At 46.5% G+C, this 24,825-nt stretch overlaps 1 protein-coding gene across 50 annotated transcripts in view; it reads right to left on the reverse strand.

Moving 5' to 3' along the window:
- PPIP5K1 (diphosphoinositol pentakisphosphate kinase 1) overlaps positions 1–24,825 on the reverse strand; it is a 43,937-nt gene that overhangs the window by 11,403 nt on the left and 7,709 nt on the right. For 16 of the 50 annotated variants that reach the window (XM_086848666.1, XM_086848658.1, XM_086848643.1 and 13 more), the window contains 20 exons: positions 24,603–24,704; positions 24,162–24,323; positions 22,962–23,083; positions 22,406–22,507; positions 21,597–21,683; positions 21,082–21,157; positions 20,476–20,585; positions 19,455–19,540; positions 18,932–19,060; positions 16,833–16,954; positions 15,877–16,059; positions 14,860–15,001; positions 13,994–14,217; positions 12,968–13,095; positions 12,373–12,487; positions 10,871–10,978; positions 9,506–9,622; positions 9,060–9,227; positions 7,832–7,922; positions 2,674–2,796 (listed from right to left, as the gene is read on the reverse strand). In XM_086848666.1, coding sequence (XP_086704792.1) covers positions 2,674–2,796; positions 7,832–7,922; positions 9,060–9,227; positions 9,506–9,622; positions 10,871–10,978; positions 12,373–12,487; positions 12,968–13,095; positions 13,994–14,217; positions 14,860–15,001; positions 15,877–16,059; positions 16,833–16,954; positions 18,932–19,060; positions 19,455–19,540; positions 20,476–20,585; positions 21,082–21,157; positions 21,597–21,683; positions 22,406–22,507; positions 22,962–23,083; positions 24,162–24,323; positions 24,603–24,704 — 2,497 coding nt within the window. The remainder of the gene's footprint in view (positions 1–2,673; positions 2,797–7,831; positions 7,923–9,059; positions 9,228–9,505; positions 9,623–10,870; positions 10,979–12,372; positions 12,488–12,967; positions 13,096–13,993; positions 14,218–14,859; positions 15,002–15,876; positions 16,060–16,832; positions 16,955–18,931; positions 19,061–19,454; positions 19,541–20,475; positions 20,586–21,081; positions 21,158–21,596; positions 21,684–22,405; positions 22,508–22,961; positions 23,084–24,161; positions 24,324–24,602; positions 24,705–24,825) is intronic. The other 34 variants (XM_086848667.1, XM_086848661.1, XM_086848644.1 and 31 more) reach the window with 7 other exon arrangements.

Here is a 24,825-nt window from a genome sequence, read left to right on the forward strand (position 1 = left end):
CACTGAAATTTCCTCCTCTAGTGTACTAGCCTTGAAAACTGTTTTTCTTTCTTTAAACTCAACAAACAGCATGGCAATCTTCCCTACACATGCAATCCCTTGGAAGTGCCTAAGCCCTGGAGCTGCAGTCAGCTGGCCACCATCTCCATCCCACCCACCCCTCCCCTTGCCCTGAGGGCACATCAACTGAAATGGCACTGACCCAGTTTACTGGATCCCTGGCTTCAGGCAAGCCAACTTGAAATCACAACCATCCATGGACATTCCCTCAGCTTGAGGTTGAGAAAACTTTGTGCTGAAGTGCTCCTTAGCCCTCCTCCAGCTCCAAGCAAAAAAGACTTCAGAAATAAGGGCCCTTGAAACTTCCCTGGAACAAGGCAAGTTAACATTGGTGAAGTGCTATGTGCCACACACCACACCTTGAAGCATCACAACTATGAAAAACTATTGAAGAGTTCATGCAAAAATGTGCTGGTTTTCAATGTTGTTAGTCTGTCTAAAGAAAAGGTCTTGAAACAAATGTTCTCCAAGAGTCTGCTGTAGTTGTAGTTCCACTGACTGCAACCACCTGTAGTGATGTTTAGGTTCAATTCCACAATTCAGCATTTCAGTAGTGCTCATTTAAGCAGAAAGATGCAGATCAAGGGCTCAATTCCAAACTACCTTCCCCAAAAGCTAAAAGTCCCTCTGCTTCCTCCTTGTTTTCCCAAGCCCCCGACACCTTCTCTCCCAATGCTCTTACTGCAGCAAGGCACTGACAGCACAGGGTCCCAGGGTATGCCAAGGAACATGAAAACAGAGGCATAACGTCACGATTTATAATTCTGAGTTGTGTTAGACACACCCTAGTCAACTAAGTCTGCATTTTAGGTACTTGAGGGTACAACTGCATCTCAGCACACAGAGACTTTGTCACTGAATTCAAGCTTATGCAGCAGGAGTCCATGGCCATGAATGCCTGTAGCCTGCTGCAGACATATCCTGCCACACAGCCTATAGAGACAGGCAGCTCAGCACCAGGACTGAGCAGGTCTGTTCCATGCCCAGCTGGGCACAGAGCAGCCTCTGATGCTTTTCTCTGAGAATCAGTGCAGCCTTGGGCTCCCACTCCTTGCAGAATCAGGAAAGAAGAGCAGCCAGGGCCTTTGCTGGCCTTTTCAGAGGCTCCACTGTGACTCACACTCTGGTCTTGTGCCAAACACCATCAGCTTATTCTGCAACCGGTGAGTAGCCAGTACTTGCCTGCCTGAGGCAGCTCAGACTGGTACAGTGGGGTTGAGAACACTCCCACCTCACCCTCCCTGCCACTGTCAATGACAGCCCACTGTGTGCCAGGAAGTGCCCTTAGGAGGTGAGAACCAGCTCAGTTTTCTCTTACACAAGAAAAGCAGCTAGTGTACATAATGGCACCGACAGAGTGCCATTCTCAGCCCCAACAGGGCTGATAATTGGACATCTTTCCATCCTGATTTGCTAGGCCATTTTCCTTGCCTCCAAACTGGACAAAAATCCAGATGAACCAACCTCCTGTCTTCCCCAAACTGCTGCCTTAATCCTGTTCCCACCTTGAAATCCAGCAATGTTAATGTTCCTTATGATCCTTATGATCCCAATAAGAAAAGAACTCAGATTCTTATTGATTAAAATACCAAAAAGATAAGACATCCAAGACAGACAACCTTACATTCATCCATTCAAACGCTGGGAAACCGTAGGTGGATTTCCAGCCTGATCCGAGTACGCTGTGCAGACCCTGCTCACGGAGCTCCTCAAATCAGTGCCACAACAAATGGTATGGCAACCAGTACTTAAGAGTCTGAGTGTCTTTCCTGTTGGGACCACAGTGGACACTTGTGCATTACACCCTTCAGACGTTCCAGGACAGCTCAGTCTGTCCCTGTGCCCCAAATTCCTTGCAGAAAACCACCCTCTGCTGCTCCCTGCACATGACACCAAGTGCTGCAGGCAGATCACCAGGCGCACCTGCACCCATGGGCACAGAGCAACGTTTGTAACCTTGGCCCCTATGCCTTCACCAGATTGTCTTGCTGACCTTCCTGGCAGTTTTTGCACAGCTGCACAGAAAACAGATTTTCTAGTCCTTGTGCAGTTATTTCATCCAAGCAACTCACATCAAGCCTTTCAGGCATATATATTGCCCTTACTTCCTGAGAGCTACCTCAGACTCTGCTGTGTGCTCAGCCTCACTCTAGTGCCCATCTTATCCATGCCCAAGGGTATCACTCTTTCTTTGGGATGGCTCCACCTTCCATGGGGCAAAGATTACTGTCCCAAAAAGAGCTTCATTTAGCATTAGCACAATCACCAAGGTAAGCAAGATGATGTGATCTGCTGGATTCCCATACCAGGACAAACCTACTAGACATCTGAACCAATAAATCCCCCTTCACAACAGCAAGTACTACTAAAACATCAGACCGAAATCAGAGCCCAGCAATACCACACATCAGACTAAACTTCTCTCACAATGTCAATTCCTTTCTGTCCTAGCAAGGATCATGATTTCTTGGGATATGGTAAAATTTATCATTGTAGATGTGGTGAATACACACATTCAACTGTCACAGTTTTCAGTCCAAGTCTGTGCCACAGGCACATCGTGAGACACTGATGTCCACAAAGTATCACCCTGCTGCCAGGGAACACACATACCGTCTTTGTATGTCAGGCTGCTGGCAAACTTTTTGCCATGGCTGCGTGCGTAGTCCTGGAGGTTGGGGGCACTGGAGGAGCCTCCCAGCACAGTGGTGCTAAACAGCCCGGTGCACTGTGACCCTGGAAAGGCAGGGAAGGTGTTAGTAACACATATCCACTGCATGCAACTACAGAAAAGCAGGGTTAGTCATAGGATGAAGAATGAACCGGCCACTTCACAAGCAATTTCAGGAAAAAACACGATGCCTGGAAGCACAGGGAGGCCATGTTCTCCATTCTAAATTCCACAGTGACAAATGCAGAGCAGGTAGCCCAAACCTCAGCACCAGGAAAGTCCCTAACTCCATCCAGGGGTTTACTTCTGTTTGGCTTTCTTGCCCTGACCTAAGAGAAACACCTTCACCCCTTTCAGTCAGCAAAGCTACACACTGATGTCAGAACATCATCCTGAAGTCAGGATGCCAAACCACTCATGTTCATGTCACAGAGGTTCATTGCTCTGCTCTTCTGCCCTTTCTCTTTGGAAAGCTCCTTTTTGTGTAGGACACCAAGGAGAGGAAAGAACTGTCTGATCCGTGGATCAGCCTGTGTGGATTCATCTCCAGTCAAACAAGTAGACAAAGTACAGTGACCTCAGAGTGACAGTACACTCACAAGCCTGCACTTCACAGACTTCACTCGGTCATGCTTCACTGCTCCAGCTCAGGAGCAATTTGTCCATGACCCAGCCTTGCAAAGCACCAGATGTGCACACGGCATGGAACTCTGCCTAACCAGTGTTAAGGAACATGGCATGCAAGGGGGAGGGCAATCTCATCCTGGGGCTTTGGCTTTGCTTCTCCAAGGTACACTGGCTTTGAAGACTGACTTGACTTCGTGTGATATTTAGGGAACACCAGGCATTTGAAAGAGGATTCTTTCAATTGATTGAGGAAAGCAATTTTGAGTCGAGACAAAACCTTATTATGGGCCAGACACAGTGACTGATTTGCTGTAAATTCTCTGCTAAATGGTCTTGCTGCTGCATTCTGTACTGAGAATATGGACTGCTCAAACCAACAATACTCCTGCATACCAAAGACTTCCAGAAACAAGCAGATTGATCTGGTTCCACCTTATCTGCAGGTCTGAAAATAACCTGCAACACCATCTAACAGTATTTATCTGGAACAGCGCAACCATGGAAGAGATCTTGCCTACACTGGAAGCAGCTCTTGATTCTAAAATATGCATCACAGCATGATTTAGGTTGGAAGGAGCCTGAAGCTTTTTTCCCAACACCCCAGAAGGACCAACTCGAATCAGCTTGTTAGGGTTTGCCCAAAGAAGTTGTCAGTATTTCCAAGAAAGGAAATTTCACAACCTCTCTGGGCCCCTGGTCTAACATCTGGCCCATTCATGGTGGGTGAAAAATTTGTTCCTCCTAGGCAACTGGAACTTCTTATGCTGCAACTTGTGCTCACTGGTTCTCCACCAAGCAGCACAGGGCTTTGGGGATAGTCTGTCTCTGTCCCCGCTGCAACTTCCCATTTAGGTGGTGAAAGAGCATTAAGGTCTCCAGCCCCCACAAGTTCTATTCTGAACAAGCATGGCTCTCACTCCTCCAATGCCACGTGCTCCACGCTTCCCATCCACTTCCACTGCCCCGCAGTGGGCTGACAATCCTGACACACACACACACCCTCCACGCCCCAGGGAGCAGGACAGCAGAGCTTCAGGCACTCACACAGGTGAACAGATGGAAAGAGCCAGACCCCTCAGCTGGACAGTGGGACTCCAGCTGATGCAGCCTAGGTATGCTGTCAGCCTTCCCTGGTGTGAGGACACATTGCTGCTTCACATGCACTCGTTGCTCTTCAGGACCTCAGCTGTGTTTCTGCAAAGATCCTCACGCCAGAGCTTCTTTGGAGAAAACACAGAGATCCTGAGCATTGAAATGTTCTTGTATAAGCTCCAACTGAGCTGAGGACATCTGCTCCTGGGGTGACCAAAAGGGTCCTTGTAGCAATGAACTGTAGCTGCTCTCCCACTGTGACACTGCTGGTGGCTTCCCATGGCACAGACTAGCAAACATGTGCCCTCGGACATAAAAGAACTCTTGCCTGCAGGGTCACTGATACACAAGCCTTAGAAATTTTCCTCCTAATACCTTAAATTGATGCAAAGTAATGACTCAGCATGAACTGAAATCTGTCAGAATGCAAATTAAATTTTGTCATGCATCAGACACGGTGATGCCTCTAATTGCTCTTCCATGGTTTAAAAACAAACAGCAACAAAAAACACACAACAGATTCATTTACTGGCAGATAAAAATGGAACATCAGATTTTTAGGACTGTGTATTTGGAGCAACCTTGTGCTGTTAATAAGCATTAAGCTAAGGATATCCTAGTGTTTCTGCTCTCCTGCTGCAGAGAGAGGCATTTTGCTAGTGCTTTTAAGCCAGAATAGAATTTACAAAGATGACTTTATGGACAACAGCAATTGTCTACAGTGAACTCCAGAAGACCACTGTACCCAAAGTAACCACACACACACACACACACCCACACACACACCCTAAAGAACACAACGGCCATTTGGATTTAAATGTAGCAACACTTGCTAGAAATTACTATATGTGCTGGATATTTACTGTGCATTTAATTGTCATATGTTCATTCAATGTGTCAGATGTTTAAAAACAGTCATCCTTGGTTTCCCTCTGGGAATCTCAGCACAAGGCTCTGTGCCACTGTCAGTGCACCACTTCTACTGCTCAAACAGCCAGCTCTGGCTGGTTTTACTCTGTTTTGAAAGGTTCTTGTAAGCAAAGAAAGGTACTGAAACATCCTTAGGCTTCTCAAATTAGAAGCACATACATTATGGCAAACAATCCACAACAATGAACTTGATGCTGCCCAGAAAAACGTGTCACGCTCCAAAGCACAGACAAAGCAAGCTGCAGCCACCTATTTTCAAAAGAGGAATTTCATTTTTTACATTACTGTAGAGGTACCATTCTAGAACACATGGCAGCAGGGCACAGCTATTGCAGGAGCTCTCTCGTGCTCCCTGTTCCTGCATGCCTACACATCTGAGGTTACACCAGGACAGATATTCCACACAGACAGCCAGGCTCTGACTGACAAGGTCAGACAACAGGAGGTAGGCTCAGCCTCAGAAAACTCAGAAACAGCAGGTAGTGCCTGAATGAACCCCCTCATAACACAGCTGCTGAGACAAGTGTTAAAGCCAAAGTTCAAGCTTCTGGAGTTCTGTATTATCTCTTAGAGAGAGAACACATTTCAAATCCTAAAGGGGCAAGAAATTAGATTTCTGAAAAACAAGCCGGAAAGGAATCAGGAAGATTCCTTGAAGAGCTTGACTTGTACAGGTAAAGAGGCACAGTTCTCCATAGCAGGCCTCAGGTGAAAAAAAAACTCACAGAAACACAGATATCCTGTGTTCAGGATCAACTGTTGTGCAAGCTGTTGTGGTACAACAGGTCTCTCCTGCTCAATCCTTCTATGCCTGCACAACTCTACAGAAGAGAACGATGGCTGGGCTGGAGGTCTACGTCACAGATCAGATCTATCAGCTCCTATTCAAGGTTTTGTCCCTGCAGAATTTCACAGGTGGGAGAGTAACCAGCACAAGTTCCCAGCAAGGCACAAGAAGCAAAATTCATGAAATTAAACCTGCCAGGATCACATTTCAGATTTTGTTGTAAAGGAAAAGTACTGCACAAAGGCGTAGAAAAGCAGTGTTCTTCTCTATTGCCAAAACCGGCATTCCTCAAAAACCTGGAAAAGGCTATAGTCCAAGGGCTGTAATATCTGCCTTCCACAGCACAGGCCTTCTGCTAGTCACACATCCAAACAGTAAAACCAGTTTGCAGTACCAATTGATGTATTCAGTAATTCTCCAGGCAGATGCATCTCCTTGACTATGTGCCATTTCAGAAATTCCCATATTCATCCATATGGACTCACAAAATAGCCACAGGTTTCTTCAAGCCTAAGGACGGCAGCTTGTCACAGCCTGCTGATTCTCGCAGTGGCACTGGGAAAGGCAGAGATAAGTGAAATAACACATTCAAAAATTACCATGGCCAAGGCTACTGTCCCTTTATGAAAATAATATACATCAGCCATTCCTATTTAGATTTTTCCAGATGGCTGGAAGTATAGCTGGCAGACTCCAGGGATACTTTCTAACCACTCAGAAGAAAATTCCCTTTCCTTGGTAAGAATTAGATTCCAAAGAAGCTGCTCAAAAGCAGCAAAGAAATGAGCAGGGCCTTTCAGAAGTCTTTTGGCTGCGGGTTGTCCATTTAACAGAGTGATGAGTCAGAACTGCCGCAGATCTGCAGCCATGCCACAATGCTAAGATGGTTTTAAAGAAAAGAAACGTGGGCATGACGTGGGCATTATCACCTCCTCTCTTCAAGACACAGGTTGCACAGCCATCTCTGAACCTCATGACAGCAAAGACAGTTTTTCCAGTTTCAAAATAGATCTTGCTTTAGCAAAAATATTTCAGGAAAAATTTCAACTATTCAGACATGGTTTAGGTTAGGATGACGTGAAATGGAACAATCAAGGACAGAGAATGTCAAGTGCCCTGAAATATTCTCTTCCACTGGCTACCACAAGAAGAATGTCTGACCAGGGACTTCAGCTCGAATAGAGAGCTATCAAACACTCGGTATGTGACACATCCATTCCATACAACAGCTCTTTAGGAAGCAAAGGTAGAAATAGAACAGTCTCACACAAAGAACAGCTTTGCATACAAACTGATGTTATGCAGAACAGAAAACACACTAGTTCTCACCTGAAATCTTCACTTCCTACTAAATTGAGAAATGGTGTGACAAATGAGAGCAACACAGAAGCAGAGGCAAGCCTGCAGGTAGGCAGTTTGCTCCATACTGGAAAGGATGAAAAATTCATCTTCGGCCCCTAACAGCTGCAGGGGAAGTTTGTACACAAAAGGCACTACCTAAGACAGTCTCTACAGTGGTCTCAACAGGAGCACTGAGAGAAGACACAAAACACATAGACACATACAAGGAATTCAAGCCAGATGTGTATGTGGAGACACAGACTAATGCCCATGGAAATAGAAAGGTAAAAGTGAGTAGGCTGGTTACAGGACAGGTACAGTACCTAATCCACTTTGCTTCATCTCAGAAGACTGCCTGGAATAAGTGCTGAAGAGGCGATAACCTCCTGATTTAGAAGAAGATTCAGACAGCACCTGCAATGACATAGTGTAATTAATCATCATCATGCTCCAAGTTACCCACTGCTATCAAAAGCCTTTATACATCAACTGAAGGTAAAGAAAGGTATATCTCTCCCCTAAAATCACCATTTTCAAGAAGCACAGAGGTGCTTCCTATGCTAGGATTGTGACAGTGAATGCTCAATTTTAATTTTAAGGTTTTGTTCGATTGTGGAAGAGTGGAAATTTGAAAAGTATGATGGGACTCATGTAGTGAGCACCTTTTCTCCCAAGACTCTTGCTGAGATCCCTGGGACACAGACTTGCCTCTTTAGCAGCAGGAAATCATATCCCCTTTAACTTAGTATGTGTCTATCACAAAGAGCCTCTGAGTGCTGCACACAGAGGTGACCTTGTGAGTAACATACAGTGACAGAAGACAGCTAACAAATACCTCAAACTTTAACTCTGCTGTTTTCTGGTTCAGAAAACAAATGGCAAAAATGCCTGTGAAATCCCTCTGAAAGGAGAGATAATTCCAGAGTACTCTGAAGGTAACAGTCACCTGCTGACTGTGACATTGGCCTTGTGACACAGTACGGCCTGGAAGGAGAGAGATTAGAACAGTAAAATCAATTTTGTTACTTCACCAGACCAGTTAATGGGACAGTTCTAAGCCCTGACAGTTTAAACATCCTGGATGAATCCACCAGTGAGCAGGGACCCCTGATCAGCATGAGAACTTATATGGGATGGAGGAATGAGAAATGTGGAGCTGCCTTTGTGAAAGGCAAAGGCTGGAGCCTAACAGAAGGCAAAGATGTCGCCATAGCTAGGTGGTGAGGTTGCATGTAATCTCACACTGGCTACACCAGTGCATCCATAGAGCATGTAATTCACATAATGCTTGTGTTTCTCAAGCATTTCCTTCCTTGCTCTTCCTCATCAGTTCCTCTGGCCTGTGTTCCTGTCCTCCCTCAATAAGGAAGAGTTTCAGAGGTCTTCCACATGCCTTCCATGCCTTCCACAACATCCCTCTTTATGTTCTGCAGATCCTTTCCCAGAATCAACTCAGACTCTGCCATTTTAAAAGAAATGCCAAGAAACCAAAACCAAGTAAAAGGCCTTTGCAAGAACAAGGAAGGGCACCTATAGGGTTACCATGGTTACCTCCATGGATCCTGTCTTGCGGTTCCTGACCAGTGGCGACCTTCGCTGGATGCTGACTGGCTCGGAGGGCTGTGGGGACTTCTGCCGAGCACAGTCTGGCTCATCACTGCTCTTCTTGTTCGAGAGGTCCTCTAGGCTGCCTTGGTCTGCCTTCTTGTCCTCGTTCTGCTGTAAGGAAACATTCCACCCATGTCTACAGGCCCACAGCCTTTGCCCATGTTGCCCCACACCAGCTCCAGGCTTGGATCTCCTGCTCTGCCAAGATCAGCAGGAGGCACCCAAAGTCCCAGCAGACATCCTGATGAACCCAAACGGGACACAGGCATGACCTGCCAGCTCCCTGTGGGCACCCACTGCAAGGAAGCTCCTGCAGCAGGGCCAGACAGAGCAGGACAGCACCCAAATATCCTCTGGGGTTGGCAGCTCCTGCCCAGGTGTCTGCTCACCTCTGCTGAGGCTGGCCGAAAGCCAAACCCCGTGGGAATGTTCCTGTCCTCCTCACAGCCTTTGACGCCAGGGCTGAAATGCAGCTCCACATGGAAACGCTCCTCTGAAGAGGGGTCCTGTGAACACACATAATGAAAGGTAAAGAACCAAACCCAGTTAATCCTGCCACAGCACAGGTCAAGGTCCAACCCCATCGTGCTGGCCAACACACATCCCAGGCCCTTCCTCTGGAGGGAAAGCAGCAAGCATGAACAGAATGGCTCCAGGTTTGTCCCATCCAAAAGGACAGCCCTGATCAGCACACAGCTGAGGCATTCTGACTGTTGCTATTTTGGGACAACAGCCACAGGGGAGTACAACAGAATGAAGCTCTATTTATACATACACATGGACACTCCTAAAGCCCAGCCACTTCTGACCCACTCCTGCTGCAAACCCAGCACATCCCAGGACAGGGGAAGACCGGGTCCTTCCAGGACCTTCAGTCAGGCTATTCCAAGATTTAAGTAACTCTCTCTAATAACAGTTTTTCATTAACCTTTTTTAAAGGAAGCCAGAGCTTTTACAGTTATCTGACACTAATGATATAAAAACCCATATAAACCCACCTTGACTGACTGACACATCCACACCACTCAAGAGAGCTCTAGTCCCGTATTTTTTGACAAGGATCACTTTTAACATTAGAAGCTCACACCAGCTCTGTGAGTACAAGGTTCTAACTCCATAAGGTGTGGGGTAAGGGGCTGCTCCCCTTACCACTACAACCTCCTGCAGCACAGAGTCAAGTCACAACGTCTGATGATCATCACGATGATCACTAGAAGCTGATCATGCAGTTCAGTGACAAATCTAGTTATAGCCACCACCCTCAGCTCCCACATTCCAGCTGTTTATTAAATTATTCTCTTTACTGCCTGAAGATACCAGTACACATGTCCCTATCAGCACACTTTTAGAATAAAAAATAGTTTATGGATGTGGAATTTCTGGATATTTTCTAGATATATTTCAAAAATACAAATCAATTATCACTCAGTTTTATTTATTTTTTCCTACTATTCACTTGCAATTAATACTTAAAACCAAATAATTTTACACTAGGAAATGCTTTAAAATAGTCAGCATTAATTACGTAAGTTCAGTATTACTGCTCAGGATGACATTCTGCTTACATATAGCAAGCATTAACTGGGTCACTGCCTCCCACATAAACTAAAAACTAGCAGCTGTGTTAATGATCCATCTGTTTTTGCTCACAAGCAGCAAGAGCTCAAGTTACAGGCTTCCAGCTGAACTCATCTCTGAGGACTGTGCCTTGCAAGGGGGCAGGAAGCACTGTATCCTACTGCTCTATCTCTCACCTTGTTGTTGTCCTCGTAGAGCATGATAACAATCTGGGTCATGTAGTTCAGCTCTGAGATAGCACTCAAATAGTCCATGGCTCTCTTCCACTGCTGGTCTTTGTTTTCCTGATATATACACATAAACAGTCGCATGGGATAAGCAACAGCAGACACCTTGCAGCACTCAGTGAAATGGGACTGAGAGAGATCATCTCTCTCTCCACAAGGTAACATTGTCAGGACAAAAGCACCTTGCTTAACTTGCATGAAGAAACGACCTTGCAATTTGGTGGGGTGCTTGCAGTGAGGAGCAGCTGCATGGAGGGATGCTACAGCTGCCCCCGCCACCCATGTGCAGATCTGAGCTGCAAGCCACCGTGCCATGCTGACTGGAGACAAGCAGGGCCCACTGCAGCTTCCCAAACACAGCCATTCTCAAACTACAGAAAGGAGCACAAGGGATGAACCTGTGCTAAATAAGGAACCAAGTGAAATGCTTTTACCCGATGCTGAATGAAAAATCTGGAGACGTGCTGAACCCTTGGACTCTGCACAGCAGGGCAGCCCACCCTTCAGTGCCTCCCAACGCTGCCAGGAAATGGTCACACCTGAAGTACCACCCATGATGCTATGGAGTCAATCACCACACTGATGGACATGAACTGAACACTCCACTTCAAAGAACACAGATGCAGCCCAATACCCCTTTGCTGGCAACACAGCATCCTTGGGCACTTGAGTCAAGGAATAAGGGAGCATCTTATTCAGTGAGTGATTTAGAGGCACTTTTCCGATCACTGTCTATAGGTGGGCTAAGCTGCCACAAATCTGCCAGAAATCTGGCTTGCTAAGCAAGCCCAAACTCTCAAGGCATTTCAGACCATGCTTAAAAACAGGAAGATAAATCAGAGAGCCTCTTGAGAAGAGTAAAGCAGGTCTTTTCTCAGGGTTTGCATGCCAATTCATTCAGGAAGCAGGTGAAGAGAGAGAAAGTGAAGGGTGAGTTTGATGAATTAATCCCTAAAAATGTGTCATCTGCCACTCTGGTAGACAGCACATCCTGAATTTGCAACCTCAAGTCTCTCCCTCTGTAAAAAAACTGATTTTATTGACTTAAAAAAATTTGTATGAAGACTGTAAGTACAGGACCAAGCTCTTAAAATAAAGAGTAGAAGGAAGACATAAAGAAGAAATTCACTCATCCCCATTGCCTCATACTGCTACTCTCCCAGACAGGTGGTCTGCTCACCTGAAACTAGCAGAACAGATGTTGGAGAAAAGATGTCTCTGTGCAAGCAAGGGAGGCACTGAGGAAGAGCAATCCTCCTACAAGCCAGAAAGGCAGGAAGCTGCAGCATGCAAACACAGCAGAGATGGAGCTGGCCAGACACCACTGATGGACAGCATTAGTGGGAGAGCTGGCTTAAGGGGCAACCTACAAACATACACTGTCCACCTTGGAAAAGGCTACTGGAAAGAAGTAGGGAGGCTTACTCTGTGAGCATTGCTGGGACACTTACATCCAGTAACCCCCCATAGCGGAAGATACTGAGCAGGGAGTGCACGTGGCTCTCACTGGTGAAGTACAGCCGTGTTCGAACGTGGCGACCTGGTGACAGAACTCCTCTCGAGTACCTAAACCAAAATCAGCCCACAGTTACTCATCTGCCAATGAATTGCCACCCATCACACATTAGCATTTCTGTACACCTAATGGAATGACACAACCCCACACTGGGAAATGTCAAAGGCAGCAGGACAGAACAAACCATGAGAGCACTGGGCACAGAAGGCAATAAATTTTCTGGAATCCTAATGGAGACACATAGTAAGTGTCTCATCACTCTACACTGGCCCTGTGCAGGGAAAGGGATGAGGCATCACCATCCAGCTACAATGAGTACAAGCCCTTGTGGAGCTTCTGGTCAGAAGTCTCAATGGGCCTTCTCTATCTGCCTTCTAGTTCTGGGAGGATCAACATGCCTTCCTCTTGGAGGGTCCCTCAGCGTATGCTCAGTACCTGCTTGCACAACAGTACAGTCTTCTGGTATGGGAACCACCCACTGCTCCATAGCTGCCCTCCCCACTGCCAGCAGCATGCAGCACAAGCCTTACAACGGATGGAGTTTGTTGACAGACTCATCTTCATGAGTTCTCTGTAGGTCCAGCTGGATCTTTTTAATGAGAGGAAGACAAAAGCCAATTGCAATCTCCAGTTTCTCCTCCTTATTAATCCCGTATTCCTGCAGGAACAAAACAACAGATACTCTGAGCCCTGATTCTTTGCCACATCCTCACTTAAAAGGCCACTTAACTTCAACAGCCCAGTCTGCAGCACCACTGGTTAAGCAAGGACAGGAAGAGAAACGTCACTAAACACTTTTCACTTTTTTTCCCCAGGTATTACAGCAGGTACCAGATGATTGAGACTCTTCCAAGAACCCTAGTTCTGTCTGGACATGACTGTCAGTGTCCTTCCAACAGCTGAGAGGTGCAAGTACCACCAGCAAATCTCAGATCTCATGACATGCAAATTTATACCCTGAGCTGGCATGAGCATTAAAGCAACAACTGCTATTGGCAAAGATAAAAACTGCAGTGCTACACTGAAAACAGACAGACTGCATCTCACCAGCAACACTGAAAAAGTTTAGACCACTTCTGCTCTACGGGGGCAGCTGGACCTTGCTCTCAGAAACTCATTCCATATGAATTAAACTTTGCCTGAAGCAACTCAACACTACAAACTGAACAAGTCCTAGTTTGACAAGAATAACAAACTTGTCAGAACTTTAACACAGAAATCGCTCTTCACTTCCATAATCCTGCATGTGGAGGATGGAATGCTGCTGTAGCACACATGCAGCTTGGAGCTGTGCTGCGATGCACTACAACGAACAGGGAAAAGCTGCTGTATCAGCTGCTCAGTACTCTGACCCTGCCAGAATCTTCAACCAGAAGTCCAACCCTGCCACAGTTCAAGTTATAAATCGTTTTGGCCTCGTACAAACATTAAGACAGATCCGAGAAACACTGTACTGTGATATGCTGTCTTGGGAATTTATGTGCAAGAGAATTGAGACAAAACACAAAGGCAAAGGGTCAGAAATTGTCATCACAGGTATCTCATACAGGCTATACCTGTGGTATGATCACATCTGCCAGGGCTTTGGAAAGCTTGAAGAGTTCAGTTGTGCCTTCCAATTTCAGTGCACAGTTGTGCTGTACATCATACTTGATGCAGTCATATATATCAGGGATCTTGCTGATGTCATAGCGCCCATTCTTCATGCGGAAATCTCGCTCCAGCTTACTCCAGCGTTGCAGCATCAGTTCCAAAGTCTCACTGTGGTACAGCTGCAGGTCTAAAAAGCAGAGAACACCAAACCACATTCACATCCTAGAGCCACAGAATCACAGAACCCTGGTTATTGCTGCAGAGATTTCAAATGACAGCTGTGACTGACTTCTCCCAGCATGAAAGGCCTCCAATTCTTGTGTCACCCACAGGAATTCTAGGCTGGAAAAGCCACTGGACTGGTTGCAGGAGTTTTAGCCTGCAGCAACAGACTGCTGAAATGCTTGACAAAAGTGAAGCAGTTTGCCTGGTTGCTTAGGTCTGCCATAAATCCCATGGCAGGTCCCCAAGATGCCTTTGTAAAACTTCTGCACTGTTATTAGGAAAGTTGAGATGAGCAAATTGTGATTGAAAAACTTGCTGTTCACAGTCTCCAGAAAAGGCCTGAAAAAACACAGGCATACCCCTCCAGGCTATACTGCTGCTGTTTACCTTTACTCTAAACTAAGATGCATGTATAATTTCCTTTATGTGACAGCTCTCTTTAACAGTAATTGAAAGTGGAGCCTTCCATATCAATAGCACATACAGAATTACACTTTACAGTTTCTTTGCTACAGACAAACATAAGCCCCAGTGGTGTTTGGGAGCTCTGAAGATGTAACAATAAATTAATCTCTTCCATACCCTTTCCAGTTCTGCTGCTTACCTGCAGATTTTGGGTCTTCCAGACGTTTTCGTATCTGGGAGGTGAGATTCTCAATCAGGGTGAACACCTGGTTACAGACCTCAACTGGGTTCTGGATAAAGGTCATGGAATTGAGCAGCGAAGCACTGCCTGTAGGTGCTAGCTGCAAGAAGATTTCAGCAGAGATTAGTCTTCTCAAAGTGGGAACATAAAACGTCTACTTTTTGCAGCTGTACTGCTTTCTGTCTTGGGACAAAAGCTGTGCTCCCAGCTGAACACAATAAGCTGGCCTATTCCTAGGAGCAGTCAAGCATGTCTTAAAATCTTCAGGATCAAACTCAGAGGGAACAAACAACTGCTCCCATCAGATCAGACCTCCCTCTACCTACAATATTCACTCTTGTCTCATTTTGCTTCTGTGTTTGAGCAGAAGGGCTTACTTTTAAATATGTCTTTGAGATTATAAATATGTTCCTTAAAGGACTTCAGTCCAGTAATCACATTTCAGAGCCAGAGAAAAACAGTATTTTGGGGACTTGCTGGAGAAGCAACAATAGTGCTTTCACTGGTTGCTGTGCTGGATGCAGCCCATGCTCTCTACTCTGCAGCTATCAGAAGCTGACAGGACACAACTATTTGTAACCAAAAGGTCTCCTCACATATGCACAGAGCATGGATCTAGAATCCAGTGAGGCAGACTCCCTGCCCACAGCAGCTGGGACTGATCTGAGCAGCATGCAGGAGCTCTTTTAGCATACCTAGACCAAAATGAACTGGAATGAATGAAATTAATTCTGAAGGGCAAGAAAGGCACCATGATGAGTCTTGAAGGGGACAGCAGAGCAACACTGAGGACTGTAACTCAAAGGAGGGCAAGGGCTATTCACCTGCACACTTCCATAGATACCCTGTCATTTTAACCAGAACTAATCTCCAACTGACAAAACCACTGTTCACATACCACACACTTCACATCAAACCACTGCAGCAATGCTATTCTCCTTCCAGGAGAGCAATGAAGCCACACTGGTGCTTTACCTTTTCATAATCTTCTTCACAGAACTCGGCATCCTTCTGCATGATTTCGTGCAGTCGTGCCTTCACTCTGTGTTGACAGCTGCTAAGGGAATCACTGTCACTGTCCAGCAGACCATTCATGTTGGCACTTTTCACCATCTGCACCAGGATGGGGGTCAGCTCTCCTTCCAGGGCCAGCAGACCCTAAAGCCACACCACACACGACAAGATATCAGGTCTGTGCAACCCAAGAAACAAAAATTCTGGTAGTTTCATGGCCAGAACTCAGGCAACTTAAGTGAAATCTCAACTGTCCTTGAAGGGTAGCTTTACAGCAACATCCCTTCCAGTCAGAGCTGACTCTGGAATGCTTCCAAAGCTATTCAAGCAAAGGACAGCTCTGCCTGCAGCAGCCCCAGGCAACTGTTGAGCAGGCTCAACTTTTAAGCAACTCAGTTTGCCTGAAAATGTTAATACAGTGAAGGCTCTAAAGACCAGCTAAGGCCACCGCAGGATTCCCCTCGGCTTTAGTTGAAAATGAACCTGTCTTCTCCCCAGTTTCCACACCACACTGCACCAAAGACAATTCACTTCCCTTTTAAATACAGCAGGCAATGAATAACCCCTCTGGCTGGACAGCCACCCCGGAAACGTTCATCCTATAGGCCATTAATACACAGCAGCACATCTGGTGTCTGGCTCTAACATCAAGAACCAGCAATAATCCATACATAACTTCTTGAGTCAGACTCCTGTTCCAGACAGGACATTAAAGGTGACAGGTGTGTATAGATGCACCAGATGTTCAGTACTGCCCCATACACCTGCTATTAGCACAGTGTACCGCAGCCAATCCAACAGAGAGGGGGAAGATCCTAGAAAAACTCCTTCCTCATCACCAGAGGTTTTCCTTTAGAACTGGCATATTGTGAGAGTAATGAAGCAGAACAAACAGATGCCCAAAAGAGAAGAAAGACCTTTGCAAAAGCTGCTGCTGTCATCTGAACTCTGCCCTCGTCTGAGGCATAGATCTTGAGATCATGGCGATAAGTGCTGTGCAGCCTGAGCAAGCCACAGCCAGGAAAACCAGCATAATCACCTGGAACCAAGGACAACTTAATTAATTAAGTTAATTAAGTTAATATTCTCACACCTGCAAAATTACCAGCTGAATATACTAGTTTAGACTAACAAACTTCATTATAGTAACAAAGTTATGTACAGAATTAGTCACTTGCATGAGCAGCACTTATGCTGTTCCAAAATAGACAGTTCTAGCTATGCACAAGGACTAGAAATGTAACAAAGGCTTTGCTTAACTTGGGAAAATTCACTTTCATGAAAAAAGTGAGCATTCACCAGTCAAGTCTGATGCTGCCCAAATTCTGCAGCGAACTCTACTGAACAGCCTGTAATAGTTCTGCTAGCCTGAATACCCTGGTGCAGAATGAAGATACACAAAAAAAATAACTTCCTTCTGCTTGTTTTCTGAGTGAGAGCAGGTCCTGCAGTCCTCAGAACTGCAGGGAATGTGATTCAGCAGGGAAGTTTCCAAAGAAGATCCTATATAGCTACAATTACCTTGTAGCACAAACTGCCAGTTTATTTCTCATGGCTGAATCAACCACAGGAATCAGATCAGTAATGGAGGAAAGTAACTCATGCAGCTCTCGAGTCTGACCTCCAAAGACAGTGCAGTGGTCACTACTTGCTGCTGGCTGGAATTCTGCACAGTGCCCAGTCACATTGCGTGACAAGACAGGAACAACACTCCCAGCTCTGAGCTCACAACTCAGAGGAACACCCTGACAGACAGAGACAAGCACCAGCCAGAAGTCAGATGTATGACTTGGGAAAGCTGCCAGGCACCAAATGCTACCCAGGAACACAGCACTTCCCTGCAAAACAAGATCTCTTCCTCTCCACGAATGACCACATGGAGCAGAAGTCTACAAAGCTGTTGTTCAGAACGACTCTCATCTAAGCACAGGGGTCACTTCCCTGTAGGAGGTTATCAGGTTTGTTAAGCGTGACTTCTCTTTGTGAATCCATGCTGACTACTCACAGTCACCTGCCTATCCTTCATGCACCCAGGAATGATCTCCAGAATTAGCTGTTCCATCTCCAGCTCAGGGACTGTGCTGAGGCTGACCTGGCTGCAGTTCCCTGAGCCGTCCCCTTCTTGTCAGATTTGAAGCTAGGAGCGACACTTCCTCTCCTCCAGTCCTCAGGCACCTCCCCCAGTCCCCAGACCCTTTCCAGGAGAATCCTTGGTGGCCTTGCAGGGACACCTGCCTGCTCCCTTGGCACTGTGGGTGCAGCCCATCAGGGCCCTTGGGTTCATGTATGTCCAGCTTGCTTAAACATCCCCTGACCCGATTCTCTTCAACCAAAGGTAACTCTTTCTTATTCTAGAAGGAAATCTTCTCCAATCCAATTTAAATTTGCTTAATACATTTGAGATGTAATTAATTAAATTGAATTAATTAAACATACAAGTCAAAGACAAGCATACCCAACACCGGGCTCACCGGATCAATCCAGTGTATTACTTCTGACTCAAAGGCAATCTCAGTGTTTTTTTTTATTTTTCCCTTTCAGCTCTTGTTGATTTGTGTGTGTATTAGACGCTTTTCGGCATCACAGAATTATGGTGAAGAAAACATGGAGAAGTTACCTCCCTATTCTCCCATCTCAGGGCAGAATTATCTGTGTTCCAAGACAGATCTCCTCTGTTCTCTACATTTGGCCTAAATTCCTTGCTAACCATTCATAAGTTTTGTATTTGCTGCATCAGAATGTAGCTTATTAGAACCACTTGTCTTTTCTGAATCTGGCACATTATGTAAAGAAAGCTGTTGCACTCCAGGACACAAGAAGCTTAACAGCAGACTTCTCTGGTCAGCTCAGGGATCTTTGGGTTCAAAACCCACCTGAATTACTTATCCCTACCATGCCAACTCAAAAGAAAAAATACTAATCCCAGCAGAGAGCCAGAGATACCCGAGCAACCCTCACCTGGGCGGGGCAGCCTGGCAGCCATGGGGCAGGACCAGAGGCACCTGGACAAACTCACCTTGGCCTCCCGGGTACATGCAGCGAAACGCCCGCCCCAGCTCCTCAGCCTGGACTCTTCCTGCCGGGGTCAGCTCTCCACCCCACTTAAGCACCAGCAGAAGGGAGGGGGAGGACTCTCGTCGAGCTTCTAGGAGACAAACAGGTATGCACTGCATCAGATTTCGTATCTGAGCTTGCAGAGGGAGAGGACGGGAGGAAGAAGGGGTTGTCATCAGCACCTCGTACAGTGTTCTCAACACAAGCCTGACCCAAAATCTACAGGAAACAAATCAGCAAGCAGGAAATTCAGAGTCACTAGTTTTTGAAGTATAGGCTGACATTCACAAAAGTGGAAGGGCAAGCCCTGTAGAGCCAGCCAGGGTATACTGGCATCCCTCCAATCCTTCCTATGGTGTGAGCAAAGATAAGATATGGGTCACCAATTCCACTTCCATTTCCAGAGGCTTATACAGGTAGGGTAGCTGTACTCACACCTGAACTCCGGGCATAAAGACCGGGGTACCACCCTCAGGTTTCTTTACCTTCATCTTCACTCGCAGCTTTTGGATGTCCATGAGGCAGATAGGTCAACTGAACCTTACGGTTAATGCCAGAAAAATGTCCATACCTGTCACAAGGGAAAAAAAAACACCTGAAACAAATCAACTCCACCCAACCTTTGCCCAGAGGCCCCCAGGCAGTACACAGCAGAAGTACAGCACAGGCAAGAGACTTTCTGCTGCAACACCCATAGCCATGGGACATGATTTTTGTCATCTCCCTGTGACCCAGCACACACCCCTACAAAAAGCCAAGCACTTCACTCAGACAAAATTCAATGATCAACTCCATTGCTCTTCCACCAAGAGCACTCTGCGCTGTCATTCCTCACTAGGGCTTTAAACTCCATCTACATCTTTAACAAGTGAATTAATGAGATCACAGAAAAAAACAGTCTGACAGATGCTTTGAGGATAACCACGTCTCAAATGAAAGAGCAGAGGAGGGAATCACAGCAAAAAGTCTTCCTCTGCTCCAGAGACATGGCCTGAACACAGACGCTGGCTGTGTGTGCTGTAGCTAGCTGCAGTCCTGAGAGGAGCACAGGTTTTCTTTACAAGTTGTCAATACCACCATATTTTTATTTTGACTGTACAAAACCTCAGAGGACACAAACATCTTTTCATGTTTTCCAAGCTCCTTTTTGCTAAACTTTTGGCACCAGGACAACTTTATTTAAAACAAGTTTTATTCCAATTATATCAAAATGCTTCATATCAACATGGTCCCTCCAGGACTCCATTTTCTCTCCTGCAGGAAAGCTCAGTTTTGTCTCAAGTTGTTTAGCCAAACCCCAGACACACTTGGGACAAGGATCAGCAATGTTTTGATGTCAAGGAGAAAAGGTGAGGAGCATGGTGCCTTTCATGTACAGTTACTAACAGGGGACAGAGGAGACCCCAGTCTCTGAGCACCCCCTGGCCAGGACACCAGCAGCACAGCTTGTTTCCATATCACATGCTCTGAGGCAAACCCACAGTGCCCCGAGATAGGAATACTTACATCTCCAAGACGCTCTTCAACTGTTCCAGTTTGGATTTCCTCTCCTCAATTTCACAATCACCGTGTGTTCCCAGCTCCACCACAAGCTGCCGTGCAATGTCCAGCACTTCCTGTTGGAAAGCAGAGAGCAATTCTGCCTCTGACTCACCAGGGTGCTCCTGGCAAGGCCTCCTGACAGCTTCGCCCAGCATCAGATCCATGCACACTCCTCAGAGGCATATCATTCCCTAAGACACAACTTAGGCCAGACAAACTTTCACACTGCAGTTTGCTTCATCTCCATGCTGTGCTACAGCCCTGCTGAGAACCAACTGCCCCAGTGCCCAGCATGGACCCATCTGTGACCACTGGCAGCCCCAGCTGGTGTGGACAAGCTGCATCAGGCCATCTCCATCCTACAGTGTGCGGATCAGGCCGCACAAGTCTCTGCTCTGCTCTCCTGCTGTCACCCAGCTGAATGTGCACAGGGTGAGGAATGAGACAGGAGTATCTGAGCGACAGATGATTACCCTTTTGGAGGTTTACATCCTCCCAAAGAAATGCCTTGCGCCAGGATCTGTATTACCTGCATATCCCACACAGCAACCCCAGAATGTACTTCCTCACCTGTAGCTGCTCTGGTTTCTTCAGCTTCAACTTCCCTGTCTTGTAACCATCATATTTCTCAAATAATTCAAAGAACCTGAAGAGAAAACAAAGAATGCTGATCCATTTTTCGCTGTTTCAATAATACAAGGAGGGTCATCCCTCTGTGTTCATTCAGTCTCTGTTCTTCAGTGAGAACCAGCAGGCTGCTGGCTCTTCCCTCTGCTTCAGAAATTCTGAAAAAAATTAGTGTTTTTCAAAATACAACCAGGAAGCAGATACTAACTTCCCATTTAGTGGAGCACTTCCCTTTTCAGCACCTACCACATTTTCACTCCCTCCTCCAGTGCTCACACAGGTGTCAGGATCCTGGTGGGGAAAGGGGGCTCGTGCAACTGGTCAGAAAGCATTTGCTTGGATGGACCAGGAAAAAGTACTACCTCCTATGTACCCAGCCCTCTGTTCCTGTTCCTGGTTTAGAAAATAGGCCCTCATCCCTTCCCTGCAGTACAGCACCTTCTTCCCTTGGCTCTTACCGGGGATGTTTCACCTCCATCTTCATCTTCTGCTTAGGGGTGCGATCTCCATGACGGATGACTGCAATAACACAGCGAAGCTCCATCCTTGGGAAACACAAGATGAAGATGACAAATGTGCCCCTACTCTCCAGAACTGCCACCAGGAAGTAGCTTCCCATTGTTCTTTCAATTCCATTCTTCTGACAGCTGCTTTACTCAAAAGGGGTAGAATTCTTCCCAGACTAAACCAGACATGAGTGCCGTGGCTACAGAGAGAGAGTCCAAGCTCTGCAGACACTACCAAGTTGAGCATTTTCATACCAGTGTACTAGTAAGCTGAGGATCACAAAGAAACTTTTGCCTTTGGTCTTTTAGCCTTATGTGCTAGAAAACTAGTAAGGCCAAAGGTATCAAATGAGGGGCTGCCAAGCGTACGGATAATATGAATATTTCAGCTAAGCGTTTCCACCTGTTTCACTGGTAGCTCAACATAGACTTTCTCCATGTAGCAGCCAGATACAGCATCTGTCCTGATCTCTTCCTGTCCTGATGAAGAATTGGACCCTCTGAAAGCCATGTAAGCAGTTTCTGTAATTTCTTCAGTTACTGCTCATCTGCATTCATCAAACCTACAACTAATCTCCAACCTATCACAACTTCCATGTGCATATCTAAGCCTTTCCACAGGCATTTCAGGGCTGCAAACAGCACAGCAGCTGGAGGATGCCATGCTGCTAGCAGCGTAAGGCCCTTGGACAGGGCTTTTCACACTTTGTCCCTCATGTAGCCATCACTGCCATCCTTTTGAGAAAATGGCAGGTACTCACATGGTGCCTGAAGTTGTGGGGACAATGGGGATGTCTTCTGCCTCTGTTGGGATGGACCAGGGGATCTGAAACTGGGGAGCCAACTCCCTCATGATTATATTTCTGGAAGAAATCAAAATACAACACTCACAAGAAAATCCATAACCTTGGTTCTCCACCTCCTCCTATCCAGTCCTGCTGAAAGATGTGAAGACAGTCACAGAATTGCCTCCCACTTTCATTGCAGAGATACCTATCACACTGTGGGCTAGTTAGAGCACCCCAATGGGGTACCAGCTTCCCTCACATCACCAAAACCACAAGTGGACTTTGCATGCAATGGAAAGTCCTGGAAGATACATCTAGCTGTAGACAAGGACAGCTAATGCCAATGCAGGCAGGAGCTACAGGGGTTGAAGATAACCCATTCCTCCAAGAACCAAGCTTTGGCCTGCTGAACAAGTGACTCACACGAACCACCTGCAGACTGCTGTGACATACCGACCAGGACTCCACATTTCATTTTACTCTGCCGTGAATTATCTTACCACCTCATCAAAACCCGGATTGTTCATACCCAAGGATTTTGGCACAGTCATCATAATACTTCATGGAGTTCTTCACAAAGCTGAAGCCGTTCACATCACAAACAAATGAGTGGCCATTGGCCCGCAGGAGGTCGAACCCACACACAGTTTGCTGCAAGAGGAAGAAGAGGATATGGGACTTAGACACACAGAAAGGAACCAGTAGGGGAGAGCAGCTGGGGCATACACAGACCCAGCCAACACTGCCCAGTTCAGCCCTGCCCAGCTACAGCCATCCTCTACTCCATGCCCACCTCACAGGCCTAGCACAGGTGTGAAGACATGCCATTAGTCAGACCTTTACACCCCCACTGCTGTACAAAAAGCCCTAACCACAAGCCCCCAGGTGAAGCCATCAGGGCTGACCCCCAACTTCCCAGAGCTCTAAAGGCCTGCAACAGAGCAGCTCCTGGATATCCTGCTCTTCCTTTCAAATCCAATCATTTTGAACCAGACTGACAAGCACGGACAAGAAGTGCTGCAGACAAAGACACCCATCACTAAATGGAAAAGGCTACAAGGTACAAAAGAGACCAAATCTGCATCAGCCCAACTGCACGGGGTGCCAGTTGCAGTGGGGCAGGAACAAAGAGCCCAGTGCCTCTTCCACTGACACTGCTGAACGTGTTGTGGAATGTCATGGAACCACACCTAGGCTCATACTCATTCTACCCAACTATAACATAAAACATCAATTTCCACCAGAGCCATATTTTTTAAAAAAAACCAAAAACTAGAAAAAACCAAAACCAGACAAACAAGAAGTCCAAACAAACAAAAAAAAAAAAAAACAAACCAAACACAAGTACCAAAATGCAAAAAGAAAAAGAAAAAAAAAACCAAGAAAATAAGGCTGAATTTTCCACATAAACAAAAGCAGGAAATTAAAAAAAAAAACAAGATGAGCACAGGTCAGATGGAGAGCAACATGCTCAGGATCCAGTATTAAATGCTCAGATGTTTGCGGGACACCAGGCACCTGCCAGCCTAGAGGGCATTTGCTGCACACCCTCTTGCCTTCCCAGCCACCTCTGCCCAGCAAACTGCCACAGCCAGCAGGAACAGCAACTGGCATCAGGTATGGAAGACTGCCATGCCTGAGAAATGCCAGGATGACAAGTTTTAACACCAACCCTGACACAGATCAGACATTTGCAGAGTCCTGCTTGCACAGGAAAGAAAATACAGACCTTAAAGGCTACACAGACTTTACGGGCAACAAGTTTCTCCATGGCAGTCAGCATGACCGGGTAACGAATTTCCTTCCCTTCACTGTCCCGTTCCACTTTCCCATCCAAAGCAGGGGATTTGCGAGCTTCTGCGTGGGCATAGTCTGGCCCAACGGTGTACACCTGGAAATGAGTTACAACTGACACAGCCACCAAGACTGACTGCAGCTTCCAGGAGGTATTTCTGCTGCAGACTCAGAAAAGGAGATGAGATGGCCTCACACATTCCTCCCGGTGTGATCTACAGAGCACCCACTCCCCACTTTGGGGCCGAAACTGCACAGTCAGCACCTCAAAGCTTCAACGCACGTTCCAGAGCCTAAGCAGGGCTAAGCAGAACTGCTGAACCTTCAGCTCCCCCAGGCCTGACAAAGGAAGGCACCATTCCAGGCTTTTCCTTACCTTCACATCAGTGCCATCTGTAGGCATGAACTCCTCATAAATGTAGGAGCCTGTCTTCCTTACGCTGCTCTCTGGGGAGTACACACTGCTCCGGCTGCCAATCTGAGAGCACAGAATAAACACCTCAGGGAAGAGCACGGGGATCCTTTTCTTAGATGGAAGCAGAAAAGCAGAAGTTTCATCCCATATGCAGAGAATTTAGCAGACTTTATGGATCAGCATT

Source organism: Cyanistes caeruleus, chromosome 13 (genome assembly GCF_971803275.1).
Source record: "Cyanistes caeruleus chromosome 13, bCyaCae1.hap1.1, whole genome shotgun sequence".
NCBI lineage: Eukaryota > Metazoa > Chordata > Aves > Passeriformes > Paridae > Cyanistes > Cyanistes caeruleus.